General features: G+C 43.1%; 1 protein-coding gene across 1 annotated transcript in view; it reads left to right on the forward strand.

The window, feature by feature from the left end:
* The window catches only part of insrb (insulin receptor b), an 82,659-nt gene that overhangs the window by 8,645 nt on the left and 57,687 nt on the right, over nt 1-16,327 (forward strand). Inside the window, exon 2 of the mRNA XM_053322857.1 lies at nt 11,566-12,120. Coding sequence (XP_053178832.1) covers nt 11,566-12,120 — 555 coding nt within the window. The remainder of the gene's footprint in view (nt 1-11,565; nt 12,121-16,327) is intronic.

Raw genomic sequence — 16,327 nt, forward strand, 5'->3', positions numbered from 1 at the left:
GATGCGCATAGCCTGCAGACCTACACACACACACACACACACACACACACACACACACACACACACACACCTGCTAATCCTGCTCTGTATGGGGTGGGAAAGCCTCCTCTTTCAAACCTCTTAAAGGTGTGAACACCATCCATTTGACACCCCTCTCTCTCTCCCTCTCTCTCTCTCTCTCTCTCTCTCTCTCTCTCTCTCGTTTTTTTCTTTCCTTTTTTTCTTTTCTCCTCTCTTATTAGGCCTGCTTGCACCAGCTGGGTCTAAGTGATGCTTAACACACCTGCACATGGTGAACAACAGCAGCCAGTCACATAGACCTTTCTGATTATGTTGCTGCTCTGCATCTGCATGTGTCCGTTTGTGTTTTTGTGTCATTTTACGAGCACTGATGCTTGTATGTGTAATGTGTTCAATGTGTGTGGGGGGGGGGCTCTGTTTTCGTCCTGATGAACCAGCCTGAGATGGGTTACTATGGTGACAGGACTAGCTGTGCTGGCAGTAGGCTACACTGCCCCCCCCCCACCCTCCCTTTCTAAATACTCCGCTAGCCTCACCGCATTGAACTCCCATTTAACTTTATGTAGTTTTAATATGTGACGACAGAAGGTAGTGGCATTATACAGCCTATAGTGACATATTATTGGGTTGCAGTTGTGTAATGTCATAAAGGCTCAGCACCTGTGATAAGTCAGGATCTCGAGCCATTCAACATGTGTCATGTTCAATAGGGGAACAATTCAGTGAATCTCAGACTGCAACTAATACTCCTGGACGATATCCTAAAAAGATTCTCTTCACCGTACCCTCATCGTTATTACAGCAGATGGAGAGGGAGACGGAAACCACCTGCTTAACAGAAAGTGGGTATACAAAGCACCTTACTTGTCAGTTCTTTCTTGTGCGCACTGCGCTGCCTCTCTCTACAGTTTCACCCGCTGCAGTCATACAGCCAGATGGGTGAAAATCTGGCCATGCCTTGCAAAACTACTGGCCAAGCAGTAAATGTAATCCTGTAATTATAGATTATGTGCTCATATGATTTCATTAGGGTTTTTTTATTAACTGTTGATTGTTTTTTTATTAACCGGTTTGTTCATGCAATTTGTAAGCGGTCTTTATTCTTGGCAGCGACACATGTAATAACGAACCCACTAATATGTAGCCTGGTACATGTAAAATAAATCTCGTGAGCTCAGTTTTTTTGTGAAACCGAGTATCAGTCGAGACATCTCCAATTTGTTCTGGACTAATTAAGCAAATTAGAAACTTTTCTCCAAACCACTAGACGAAATGAAAGATATCATGAATTTGTCCGGCAGGTTGAAACAATATTGATCGAAACAATTATAATATTCTTCAAAATACACCTTGAAATATTGGTACAGAGCAGTCTTAACACACTTTACACTTAACTAAAATGTAGGTAAGCAGTTTCTGCAACAAATGAATGAAAATTAAATATTAGACACAATCTCTGATATCAGTTAATCAGTAGATTGACTGCATGTGTGACGTGTACAGCTTGTTCTGGGAAAGAGGAGGGGGGGAAAAAAACAAAGCATTTGAGTATAGACGTAAGCATTAGTCACGGCAAAACGTTAAACATTCAGGTCAGCCCTAGTTTTTTTGTTATTATTTGACTGTCAGTGGATAGTTGTTGATGGACACATGCAGGCTGTATTATGCCTGCGTGTGTGCATCACGTGCTCTTTGCTGCCGTAGCAATGTTTAACTGGTCATTAGGTGCCATGCTGTCGACCTGCTGAGCTTTAAAGAAAGAGAAGAAAACACACATGAGGACAGGCTCGAGTGAGAGGAGTGCGTGGCGGAGCTGATACTGCTACTGTGGCTCCGTCTGAGAGAAAGCGGGCAATGGACTGATGCCAGGACTGAGTGAAAAGGGACAGAGAGATGAAGAGCTTGCACCTCGTTTATGAGCTCACATCAGACATTCCTAATTCACTTACAGTTTAGGGGGCCCATATTGAATCATGCCTTGCTGTTAAATGACAGCGTAATGAATGGAAGTCATTTTACAATACCGCCGTGGCCACAGACCCTCCACTCCAGGGACCCGACTGTCAGAGGCTAGGTAACAGCGAGTGATTTGTTACCCGGGGGCCCTTTTTGAACGTTAGCTCTGACGTCAGTATTCCATCCATGCCATACCTAGCATGTTCATGGATATCCTGTACGGAAAAACCAACAGAGGAGGGCAGCGATTGAAAATCTTTGGGAATCTGCAAGGGTTTGTGTGGAAAAACAAACAAGCAATGGGAGGGGATATTTGTTCATAATCAGCCCAGGTCTGACTGTTTACTGATAACATGCTCAGAATATCCACTGCTGCACATGGAATAATACCAATTCATTTAAGAAAGTGGCGTTAAAAAGGGGAGAGAGTATTAAAAACTGATTTTTGCACAAATTCACAACTTGTTTGTGCTTTGGTAAATGGAAGGAGGCACTGAAGCTGTGGGTATAGGCCCCAGCAATGGAAAAGGTAGAGGGAGGGAGAGATACGGAAAGTGTGTCTGTGTGTGTGTCTGTGTATGTGTGTGTGTGTGTATATGTGTGTGTGTGTGTGTGAGGTTTTCCTGCAGCAGCCAGTAAGAGCTGGTGGTCTAACAGCGCAGACAAACGGGCCATTAAACTGACCTGGCCCCTCTGCTCTCCATCCCTCCAGCCTCCCCTCTGCTTCTCCCTCTTTTCCGTCTTGGTTTGTCAACTCTCCCGACATCAAAATCCCCCCCCTCTCCTTCTCTCTGTTTGCTCCTGTACCACTTTGCTTTCTCCATCTCTCCAATTTCTCTTTCTTTCTCCCCTGCTTGTTAACTTGTCTCTTCACTCCTCTTTATAGTCTCTGGCTCAAACACACACATTCTCCTATACACACACACACAGTTGGAGTCTCATTTCAAGGCAGTTAGAATCAAATTATTTCCTCCTGTCTGGGTGTTTTTCTTCATTTGCCTCAAATTTTGGATTCAGTTGTAGCCCGGAGTTGGCAGCCTCACAGCAGTCCAGTCAAATCAATAGGATTTGCCACGCTTGGGATGAGCTCACTTGTCCATTCGCCATACAAGCAATACCTCCACTAAACCTCTAAACTGTAATAGCTGGAGGTTAAAACTAATAAGTGTCAAAAGAAAGTGTTAACATGTTGAGCTATAACCTGGGCAGCTATCCCATCACACCTCTTGACTGTGTCTCTCTCAGTGCTTCATTATCTGTTGTATAAAGTTGTATCTCTGAGCGGCTTAGGAATAATCTACAGTAGGAAACACACCGGAAAGAAGCTTCATAGCCACTATTAAAATGTAGAGGTCGCGTGGAGGTAGACAGACAGGTTTGGAAGGAGAAAGCAAGCCATAAGGGACGGAAGAAGCTGATTTGGCAAAGCCATCAGGCAGGCGTAGCTCATCCAGCCTCATGTGTAGCTCTGGTTTGCGGGTCGGAGCGTTGGTGGGGCCGGGCCCTGCAGCTGCTGCCGTGTGGCTGCAAGTCAAGCAGGGCAACCGAGCCCCGACTGCCTCCCTCTCAGGCCGAGGCTCACCACACCAAGACTGCGCTTCGCTCCACTCGCTAACGTGGGAAGATGAAAAGGAACATCAGATGTTTTTTGTATTACTCACTCCATGTGCAAGTGTGTCGTTCCGTGTGTGTGTGTGTGTGTGTGTGTGTGTGTGTGTGTGAGTTGTCTCTGTCCTGCATTATATCTTAAGCACAGTCCCGCCTGCAGTTGATTACCTGCTCCTGTTTCATAGTCTTCTGTCTGTTCCCAAATGTGTCGACTATGTCAGGAATGCTGCCCCCCCTCCCTCCACCCCCCCCCCCCCCCCACTCCACAACATGTGATTTTATTTGTTTGGAGCACCACCTGGTTTAGCTGTTTTGTGAGGCGTGGCCAGAATTTTTGGGATTTTTGGAGTCTGTGTTATAACTAGATGTCTTGACAGGGGAGTTGTTGTTTGTAAATGGAAATAAATTGAAAAAAAAACTGAATTCTGCACGTTTGTTGCTTATGTTACAAATTACACATAGCTACATCTAACTAACAGTAAACAGAGCCTTTTAGTCATAAGGACCATGGCATGTTTAATGCACTTGGCCTGTTTTTTTCATTCCATTATGTGAGTTGGTAAAAAACACTGTGCTGCAGTATGTAAGGCATAAGGAAGGAGAAAGGACTTTAAATGGAATGAGGAACTGGGCAATAAGGAAAAAACCTCCAGATACAAAGACAATAACCATCTTATCAGCACTGCATATGGACTGAATTCTTGGCTTTTGTTTGCTGCTGAAAAGACCTTTAGATTCTTAGTCATCTCATATCAATCTTACATAAACACTAAGTTGGACATGAGACATGTTTCACTGTCAAACTATACATGTCCACATAGTAGATATTTGGTGTTTGTATCAGCTGACATGGATTCAAGGGATCAGTTTCTATCAGGTACCCTGTCAGTCTGACAGACGATGTCAAACACTGCAGTCCACACACATTCTGCTTTTGCTCTCTCTGCCTTGTTTTATTCCACTTTGCTTCGTCCACCTCTGTTTTCCTCTCTCTCCTTCCTTGCAGCCTTGAGTTCAAGGTCAAACCAGGCTGTACGGAACAAGAAAATAGTGAGTCATTGTTTTTAAAAACAAGTGACAGTGACCCAGCACCTCGCCCTCCCCCATCACTTGTTTTTCTTTTCCTCATTCTTTCTTTTCTGTTTATATGTTGCCTCTTTGTCTCCCTCTGTCTGTATCTAACCTTCGCACCCCCCACCCCCCCACACCCTCCCCCCTCTCCTTTGCCAGTGCCGGAAGGTAGAGAGATGGAGGCAAGCCAAAGTCACCAGTGTGATCTGATTTAGGCCTCTCTCTTCTCTTGGCCAGCCATCTGACAGTGCAGGGCCTGCATGTTGCTCTTTTCTACCCGCTTCAATCTGCCACAGCCTGGCCCTGTGCCACAGCTGTAACGGGACCCAGCGTTGTATATAAATAGGCTAGGCCAGCTCCCCTTGCCATGCTCCTCAATGGGAGGCTGAGGCAATGGAGGAACAGGTGCTCCAAACTACCCACCCAACCATTCCTCCCTCTCTCACCGATCCGCCTCCCTTCTGAAAGCCCCTCCACCTTGATCTGATGTCCTCAAATGTGGGAGTACAGGCCACTCGTGATGCAAGTGTTAGATGCACTTGTTGTCGTATCACATGGTCTCCTTTGACTGTTAACAGAAGACTTTACAACTGCCCCCCTCTCTCTGTTTTCCCCCTGGCTCATATACTGTTATTTTGGTCCTCAACTCTCTTTGTTTTGGAGGTACAAGTTGGTACATGTTAATCAAAATGCCTCTCATGCAATTTCTCAGCATCGTTTTTCACTGTAGAAGCCACAGCTTGGCAGTGGGCGCATAGGGAGCTGGCTTTACTTCTCAGGACTTTCCACAGCTATATTAACAAACAAATGCATTTTTCCACTGGCAGTCCACTTGGCACAGCCGCAGCATATTCTCTCTCCTGGGGTTTGTTCAGCAACTGCGCTGTTGACAAATCTATAATCAGCAGATCACCTCATCGGGGGCAACGTGCTCCTAAGCTGACAGAGAGGGGGAAACTTCACACAGTCCAGAGTTAGCTGCCACCTGGTTTCACGCTAAGCTAACGTGCGACTGCCCTCCGCTACAGTGAAAGGCACGGGCAGGCCAGTCGCTGGGTCACAGAGGGCTCCAACTCTTACCTTCCAAAACTGCCTGTGTGGTTTTTATGCTATGAGCTAATTCTGCTTCATATCTGGAGGAGAGACTGCAGAGATGGGAGAGTGATAGTTGGTTACATGCTGCAGTGGCAGGGTCTGAAATGTGTTGACATTTTTGGCATTTAGCTGATATCTTTATTGTGTCATAAACTGAGTGCAAATTAGCAAAAAGTTTGATCTTCACATCACACTCATTGCAAACAGCCAATGCTAATGATTTACATGTCGACTGATATTCCTTATGAGCAGGGAGGTTAGACGATCCTCAGTCTTCCATTCGACAGACGCTTGATTTGTTAAATGTAAATCAGATTTTTTTTTTCACCCTCCCCTTGTCGGCACTACTGCTTCACACCAAGACTGAATTATGTCCTCAACATAAAGGTTGAAGTAGAAATGTTGAAGCTTGTGTTAACAGAAGCCACCCCAAAAACAGCAGTTTATTCAGTTCATTTTACAAACATGAATGTGTGAAAAGAGCTCGTAAGTATTCACACGTTACACATTGTCACAAATGATGGTGATGTCTGCTATCATTTCCCAGGATGCAGTTAGATTTACAGTATATTTAAACTAAAAAACTAGAAATACATACATTAAGACATTGAAAGGGAATTTTTAAATCTCCCTTTGAAGACTTAAACTTGTTCACCTCGTTCTCTCTCCAAGGCTTTTTCCTCTGCTGTTTCTGTTTTTCTGATACCCCCTATACCTCCCTCCTCCTCCTCCTCCTCTTCTCATTCCTGCTGCCAAATTAAGTGTCAAACAGACAGGGAAGGCGGGTGGATGGCCCACATTTCTCCTATAGAGGTCCACAGTATGGTACAGTACGTTCCAGTCTGTGCTCTGTTATTCCATTCTCTTCTCTGCTCCGATACAGACCTGGCCCCCTTAACCCCCCCCCCCGACACACACACACACAAACCGTCCACCCCCCACCCCAGGCTCATTAGCGGCTGATTGGGTTGTTATTGTAATTAAGAGCTCTTGTATAGCCAGTGAGAGCACCAAGCTGTCTGCTTATGGGTGGTCCTCCATGGGAGGGTGGGCTATAGAGGGGTCACGGTCATTGTCCACCAACCCCCCCAACCCTGCCAAAACCCCCACCCACCCTACCTACACAATGTCTACCAGTTTTTTCCCCCAAAATCAGATATGAAGCTCTAACGTGGAGATGGAAGTAGAATTTAGCCTGTTTTTAATGATGAAAAAATGACAAACTGTACAGCAGGTGTCTCCCTCTTTCTTTACATTTTGCCCTCTCTCTCTCTATCTTTTTGCCCCATGTTCATCCCTCATATATACAGGCTGAGTTCGTCATATAGATGTGAACATTGCTTATTGTTGTTTGTGGCCAGTCGGCAGCAAGCCCCCCCACCCCGCGAGGCAGTTTGTGTGTGCATGTTGCCTGTCATGTAACAGTGGTCCATAGCAGCCCTCCATTCATGCATGTGATCACCAACCGTCCTGTAGGTCCCTTACGTCACTCTGCGTTCCTGCCTGGGCTCAGGTTACACTTTCACCCCCCTCACCCAGTCGCTCCCCTCCCATCATTTCTCTGAACCCCAACAGCCCCCCCCCCACCCCTATCCCTCCACCACTTCTTTCCCCTCTTTGCCCACAACCCTCTTCCTTCTGCCCCCCCACCCCACCCCACCCCACCCCACCAGCCCCCTCTGGTCTCCTCATTCACTCTCTTTGCCTCTCTTGTGTCCCCCTGCTCCTAAACCTGGGAGGGGAGAGGGAGGAGATGGCTCATTATTTTAAAGGCACAGTGGCTTTCACATAACAACCCTTCCTCCCCTCCACTCCTTTACTCTCCTTCCTTCTTCCCCATCTGCCCCCTGATGACCCCCCCCACCACCACCACCACCACACCTCCTGCTACTCCTTCCTCCTCATTCGCTCCTGTCAGTCGAAAACAAGACTCCATTTTGCAGAGGGAGCTCCCAGCAGCACCGTTTACTGCTTCCCCTCATGGCCCACTAACATTTCTCTGTGTCAATAAAGCTTCTCCAACAGGCGATGTGACATATGTGCATGATTGTTAGCACGCCGTGTGATGAGAGGGACCTCGTTTTCAGCATCATATTTCTTATCTGCAGGGAAAAAATAAAACGTTTAAGTGGGAAAGGTCATGTTTGTGTCCTCTTGGTGTGCCTTGAAGATCATTGTGGGCAGAGGTGAGTTGCACCCTGGCCCTGCTGATGTTGCGTAATGTAGTTTGTTATGTTGTTGTGTTGCACAATAGGTATCCGGTTAGTGCTGCTGGCTGACAGCGAGTGGGTGGCCTGTAGGACTGTTTGATGTGTCCAGGAGATAAGGCAGGAGGGGCACAGAGGTGTAAGGTTGCTGTTATCACTGGGAATAATACCAACTGCCACATAGAAGGAGCGTGTTTTTGTGTTTTGGTTTCTGTTACAGTGTGTGTCCAATAAAGAGGGCGTGCTGGTTAGATAGTGTGAATGAGTTCCTGTTGTTTTGAGCTATCTTTATCTGATGAGCTGTGTAACAACTAAATCTGGATATGTTTTTGTGCTATTTATGAGTTGTTTTTGACTTTGTTTTGGTTATTAAGCTGATCGTTTGAAGACGTGTGCAAAGTTGAACTGCGTTAGGTCATGTGGGTAAAGAAATATGGATAAATGAAAATACTTCATTGACATGTTGACATGTTTTGTATCCAAACATATAAAGTTTCAACAGACGTGGTCAGGTAAACAACATAGTGTAACTCTTCTCACATTGTTGCGTTGAGAGTTAATGATGGACAGTAACTATCTAGTGTTCTTATCAGCTTTACAGGGGAAAAAAATGATATTTTGTATTTCTCAAATTTGTGTCCAAAACCATCAGAACAAGAAAAAGTTGGAAGTAGCTCTCCTAAATTTCTATTTCACATTTTTCAATTTGATACTAACATTTTTCAAGGGGACCACAACAGACGTTTGCTCCATTATTGCCACCAGTTGGCATCTACTAAAATATGTTATGGCCATTTGATATCTAAGTTTGACTTTTTGCAGTCTGGAAAAAATGTGAGTTTGAGTAGCTCAGCCTTGATGCCAACATGCACTTGTTGTAAACAACATGGTTTTATTTGACAGCGTAGTGATTACAGGCTTTACTGGCTGCTGTCCATTATAAGGAGTCACTTAAACCATTCTACTGATGTGTTGCCGGTCAGAGTTTGTACCTAGGTTGACATGTTTGTCAGGCTAACCATTAACAGAATGGGAAGTTAATAGGTAGCTTACACCTGGGAAATAATGAGAGCCAATAACAACCCAATGGAATTATGCAGTCCACTGCAATGATTTGGCACTTTCTGTGTTGTAAGATGCATGTTGAAGCATCATTTGTATTTATTCTTTTTTGGTGCATAGTCGTTGTGGAGAATTAAGTGCAATAAAAGAGAAAAATAGCGAAATGTGGCAAGCAGGGTTTCACACCATTAAAATGCATGAAGGACACATACTGTTGTGTGAGTGTATCATCGATCGCCATTAGATCCCTTCTGTGTGAAGAGGCTTATTTCTCCCTACAGGCAAAGGCTTAGGTTCCTTTTCAATGTGTTTTTGCCGTTAAGATAATGACTCTACATACTACACATAGCATATTTTCCTTTTATGAATGGGACATGACACATTACAAATATTCAAATTTAAGTGACATAATGGATTAGTTTCCTAGTTATTTGTAATAGATGTTACTGACTTTGTAAACACAACCTTTCAACCATTATTTTCTTGTAGCTGTAATTCAGTAAATTACTGAGAGAAGCAGCCTAATGGTTGTTTCTTGTACTTGTACTTTCTGTATGAAAAGAAGTTTGTGATTGTCCATTAACATGTGGCATTTAAATATTCTCACATGTTGGTTAACGTCCATAACCATAACCATCTGTTTTAGGCCATAATGACTGTTGGTGTAGTTGGTACAGGACATACACGGTTAAGTCATGTGAACAAATGACTATTTAATGTCTCATCACTACCAGTGTGTTCAATGAGAATGTTCACTGAATGGCAATGTATGTCAACACTGTTGATGCATTTCTGTGTGTACATTTATGCAAATTCACATCATCATTTTAACACAGATCACGTTAATATGTCAAGCAGCAAATCATGTCTATTTCCACTTTAAACAGCACATCAGTGAACATAACTGGTTTTAGTTAAATGCTTAAAACTGACACAAGACATTTTCCTTATTAGCAGAGCAAGAGTGCATGACAACATAAATGCAGAGAGGCTTATTGGGTAGACATGCATCCTTCTTGTATGATCATTTTCAGCTTTTGAAGACGATTCAAATAAGAAGTAAAAGGAAGTTAATGTTAACCAAACTGGGATTGTTTTATGCTTCATTTTCATACATGTTTCTATCTTGATTTCTTGATTGCGGTTGTAAGAAAACAATACATCTCACATGAACGTGCTAACTGTTATCACCCATCATGTCACAAGGAGTCTCTGTTGATGCTTTGACAGCTTCTGGTTTTGATACACAAGCAGAATGTGTGTGTGAACAGTGTTGTCAGTCAATATAGAGGCCATGTGGAAAAAAAAATAAAGGTATCCTCTAGATTTCTTGCTTTGTAATTGTGTTTTTTAAAATAAGAAAATAATAGTGTGGTTAATTTTCTGGTGTAACTGCAGCAGTAAAAATAATGTTTTTCTTGTTACACCTGTCTTTTACAATTAAAACTGTGTATTGGGATCCTACCCACTTCCCACTCAGTAATTTTCCTCTTAGCTACTGTAGAATATATTGGAATAGTGCATCTTATTATTTGTAGCAAGCAACAGCAGCATGCCGTTTCCCTCTGCACATCTCCTTCAGTAACTATCCCCTAATGAATTCTCCACTCCTCTGATGTGTGTATGAGTGTGTGCGCACACATTTACTGGTCCAAATGTGGGCTTGTGTGTGTGTACCAGTGTGCAGCAGCTAAAGAGTATGAATGAGCATGGATAAGCATTTTGCTTCCAGGCTTCATTTCTGTTAACTCTTTCATGTCTGCTTCATTCAGATCAGACAGTGCCGTACAATAATTTCCTCTCTGGAGAAATGGCACTGGAGCCAATGAAAAGCGGGAGAGAGTGAGTGTGTGTGAGCTTGCAGCCAGTCAGATTGTAGAAGGGACTTGAGTGAGGCTGCCTCATGGATGGCTCTGCTCAGTTTAATGTAAAAACACTAGTGGTTTCATGGCTTAATTTGGGGAAAAAGAAGGATCTGTTGATGTTCTCGAGGACGACTCTTCATGCCTGTTTTGCCAGAATGTCATGTCACTCAATTCACACTGTGCTACAATTTATGTAGAAAGTAATTAATACTCACTAGTGAATACATACTCCAGTTTATGTCCATCCTAATTATATCAATGAGGGTAGACTTGATATCAAAAACATCTGTGAATATGTAGCAATACAACTCAACAATGATACAATCAAGAATTACCATAAAGTTGAGCACCTCTCTAAAACGGTTTATATAAAAACTGAATGTAAGGGTTATTTCAAGGCTGTTATAGTGATCTAATAAACTGGCAAATGAATATGCTCTGGAGCTAGGTGCTTACATAAGTGTTTTTTTTTTGTTTTTGTTTTTTTACTGGGAAGCTCCCTGGTATATATTCTATTTAAATGTATGAATGAAAATAAAGGGCAACACTCAAAAGGGTTTCTTAAGAAAAACTATAGTAAACCTTCCTGAAATTCTTGGTTGAATAAGCAAAACTCTTGTAACATACAGGTGTATATATATGTTTGTTTCTGACATCTCTGCTTATCTCTGTCCCTCCAGTTTGCCAGAGTAAAGACATCCGTAACAATGTGACCAACCTCCAGTCGCTGGAGAACTGCACCATCATCGAGGGCCACCTGAAGATTCTGCTCATGTTTAAGACCAAGACCGAAGACTTCCGGGGCCTCAGCTACCCCAAGCTACGAGTTGTGACAGACTACGTGCTGCTGTTCAGGGTCTATGGCCTCGAAACCCTCACTGATCTCTTTCCCAACCTGACAGTGATCCGCGGCAACAACCTCTTCTTCAACTACGCGCTTGTGATTTACGAGATGCTGCAGCTGAAGGAGGTGGGCTTTCACAACCTCATGAACATCACCCGGGGTGCCGTGAGGATCGAGAAGAATCCAGACCTCTGCTACCTGGCCACACTGGACTGGTCCAAGATCCTGGACTCGGTGGAGGACAATTACATCGTGGCTAATAAGAATGACAGGGAGTGTGGAGATGTGTGTCCAGGCACGGCCCAAGGTCAAGGTCAGACCACCTGCTCACAGAACACCATCAACGGACACTTCAGAGGACGATGCTGGTCGCAGACTCACTGCCAGAGAAGTAAGTGTACATGTGTGTGTTTTGATTCTTTAAACAAAGAGTAAAGACAGAATATTCACTGTATTCAGTCTTTTCCTCACACTGTATAATAATATACCTATTAGAAATTTTACATTTTTCTGTGGTGTTAAACCAGCTTGATACTCACCAAATTATTTAAAGAATGACATTTGGTGTGAAGCAGATGAAAAAGCTCCATATTGATAGACATGTTAGTATAGCACCTTTTCAGAATCCATCATGCAGCTTGTTGCAAAGTAGTCCATTGAGACACATAAAGAGAAAATGCACTGGAGATTTTCTTTATCCCCAGAAATCAATTGAGGCGACTGATTTAATTTCACATGATTTATCTAATGATTTCTATGATGCGGAGGGTTGCTCCTGATATCAGAAGCCAGGAGTCTCGGACACACCACGCCCTCTGATTAGCATTGATTGACCGGAGCATTGTGGGCAAGCGATCTGTAATTATAGGCTCGGGATCTTCTTGATGTGTGAAAAGAATGCACTGTGTTGGTGAATCAGGGGAACTGCACACTCAGAGGTAGGCATTATGGGAGGAAAATGCAATGAAGGAAAGCCAGTTAGCGGGAGAGCGTTGATGGACAGGGACAATCTGTATACTACACATGTTTGTTAGTACTTGTATTTTCTCTACTTTTGGGTAAAGAAAAAAGAAAAGAACTGCGGCTTCGCTCGGTGCTGCAGCCAGCCGGCCTGCCAGTGTGTCGGCTAGTCAGTCAGTCAGTTAGTTTTTCCTCTCCTACCATAAACATAGAGAATGGCGTCTATTGTAAGACACACAGAGAGAATGCTTATTATTTTTTGAAGGCGATTATAGCTTGTGTTGTTTTTTCTCTTCTGTCTCTGTGTCTGACAGAAAGGCTAGCGTTCAAAGCCTAACGACCTTGGCCATGTTTATACTTGAACATCGACTGTTACAGCCCGCATATAATGTTGGCTCCTCGATTTTCTGCCAGGTCTCACTGTTGGGAAAGTAATACAGGAAATGGCCTTCTTTGTGTCTCCGTCTCCGTCTCCTGCACACAGACACAGACACACACACGCACACGCACGCACACACACACGGATTGCCTTAGAGTTTTGACTCCGACAAGGTATACAGTATTCAGTGTTTTTTTTAAGCATTACAGAGAAGTAAAGCCCTAAGGTTTGTGTTTTCCAGGACTCCAGATGTTAGAAAGTAGGCTTTCCGCTGATGTGATCGGCCATATCGGATCGGACTATATTTTGCATTTTATGCAATTTTTGAGATTGGCTGTAATGTCTTAATTCACTGATTCGATCAATGTCGTCATTGAAACGGATGCTAAAGCAGTAAATCAACAAGTTATTTAAATACACTTATTGCTCCCTCACCTGATCGGATCGGTGATCAGTGATCAGTGATCGGTTTATTTAAACTCAGTGTAAAGACTATTAGAAAGCATTTTGGATTCTTGTGACAGTCTTTAAAAAAGTTTCTAATGATGCCATTAAGAGCTCAAGATTCAAATGTAACATGTAAGACAGAGTTTCTGCGAACAGCAAACAGCTCCCTGACCATTAAAGAGGCAAATCAACTGATGAACATAAATGAGTTCACAGTACATCAAACAACATCTGTACATGTGTGCTCATGTCTCCTTTCTTTCGGATAGGCCAGGAGAGCAGGTATGACACTGTGCTCTACGTCACGTGAGAGGCACCAGTGTAGTCAAGAGCAAGAGCCATTTCTAGAACATGATGCAATGGTTGTCTGCGTCTGCGTCGAGTGGGGGAGGAGTGTGAGTGTGGGCTACAAATGGGGATAATATGTGTGCACTTACTGTAAATGTTGGCATGTGTTTGATACACAGTACCAGTCAAAAGTTTGGACACGCTTTTTGATTCAAGTGAAAGGGTAGATGTGTCCAAACTTGGCTGTTGCTCTGTGTGTGCTTTAGTGCATTTCCCCAGTTCCGCAACTTTAAGCCAATGCTTTAATACGAGCATGCTCTGCTTTTTACAAATTAGTGCTACTCTAGCTTAGAATAGAGTATAACACAAAAAGTATAATTAGTGTAACAGTAGTTATAACAGTAGGAACAGTAATAGCAATGTTAACTCAATATTATGCAGGTGTAGCAGTGTATACATGGCATGTTACAGCATGGCAGGTCAACCTAGATGAGATGAAAGGATGTAAATGTCAAGAAAGAGAGATGCTTTGTTTCCCTTGGGTGCTCGTGCAGCGCTATACACTGGAACATGTGCTGGGTGGTGGCGCGAGGGAACTATAGGATCTTTAATTAGGGCTTCTGTGAATGAAAACTCACAGTTTACAAAGTTAGATGCATACATACGCACATGTCTGTGTGCACACGCAGGCGCAGGGCGGAGGAACATTAGATGGGGTATTAAAGTTTATGTGTGAGTGGAAACTGTGGGGTTGTTTTTGTTGTGTTTTTACAGGGTTCCTGTTGCCTTAGGTAAGAGCCAGGGGAGAGCCTGCATTCCTCTGATCTTACACATGCTCCTTACAAGCAGGAAAACCACTTGTGTGTGTGTGTGTGTGTGTGTGTGTGTGTGTGTGTGTGTGTGCGCATATTCATGTGCGTGTGTGTGTGTGTGAACCCAGAAATGTCATGTTTAACTGTGCAGGGCTCTTAAGTAACTTGTTGGCAATCAAAACAGCCTGGAGAGTGTAAGAGATGTGACATTCATTACCCAGTTCTGTTTCTGTGCGTGTGTGTGTGTGTGTGTGTGTGTGTGTGTGTGTGTCTGTGTGTGTGTGTCTGTGTGTGTGTGTGTGTGTGTGTGTGTGTGTGTGTGTGTGTGTGTGTGTGTGTGTGTGTGTGTGGTATACATTTGTATTTTGTGTGTATGTTTATACTGTATATTTACAACTTAGTGCAGGTGGTGGATGTGGAGGTCAGTGCAGTAGTAGGTTTTGTCATGTGCACTCAGGCAGCAATTTTCTCAGGTTTTACAAGCTGTCACAAGTCACTGTGGCTTTGTTACCTGATTGAATGTTGCTGCTTGTTTGTTTTCCCTCCAGACGAGAGTAGTGCAAGTAGCAGATTGCTATCAGGGCTAGTAGTTTAGATTAATGTAGTTTATTTTTATTTGTTTTTTTAACAGAGGTCAATCACAACGCAACTGTTAGGCCAGAGTTAGCTATATAGCTCATTTACATCTACGGCTTCACACATAAAACAACATCATACAAAATATATACTACACACTCCCCATGTTAAATAAGTTCCATATAGAAATTGGTGATGATGATTGGTTTGAGTTGAGCCAAGTGTTTAAAAAAAAACTGAAGTATGTAAGTATGTCCTTCTCTGAGTTTCATTTATCTGCTGCTTTCAGTGAAAATGCTGACTGTCTGAAAGCAGTTTTCTTACATTCAGCCGAGCAGTTGCTGATGCACTGGTCTCCCTATTATTGCTCCTGCAGAATGACTCATACTATTTTGAGTTGTGGCAGCGCAAGATCATGAATTAATTTATACATCATGGACATATCTGCATATCAGGCACATATCTGCAAAACAAAGAAAACTGTCAAAGGTCATACATTTGACTTTTAAATGATGACAGCTCCTTGTTTTTCTATCAAGAATGTCCGCAGACTGTTTTTTAAAGAGTGTATATTGGTTTTAGTGTAGTCACTCCTGCTCGGTTACTAGTCGTCCACTTCATGTGCAGTGTGCGTTTCCCTCTAGAGCAAAATATCAGAAAGTCTCAATTCATGACACAGATATAGATCAACAAATCAAAACATCTTCCAAAGCTTTCCAAACCTGAAATTCATCAATCATAAATGACAGTGTTCCCTGTAAATCAGCAGTGACTTCTTATTAAGGTCACATGTGCCAGGTCGTCAGATTTATTGACCACTGGTACCTGCTGTAAATGAGACAGACAGGAAGTGTAGGCATGTGGATACAACCTCCGCACCCACATGTTGTACATGATGCATCCAGGATGAGTAAAATTCACTGGGGTAGAACTGGGTTGGCTGGTGAAGTCGGTTTATTCCCATAGAGCTTTTGCCATCACCACTTTTGATTTTAAAGTGAATGCTTTTGATCCGAAATTAAATCATGAATTTAAAGAAAAAAATAACTCTTATGCATCGTAAATGGCCTTTTTTTTAGCATATATAAAGAGAGTCTTATTTTGTCACGGGAACATGTAAAAGATGTTAAAATAAT

This window comes from Scomber japonicus, chromosome 7, assembly GCF_027409825.1.
Source record: "Scomber japonicus isolate fScoJap1 chromosome 7, fScoJap1.pri, whole genome shotgun sequence".
Lineage (NCBI taxonomy): Eukaryota > Metazoa > Chordata > Actinopteri > Scombriformes > Scombridae > Scomber > Scomber japonicus.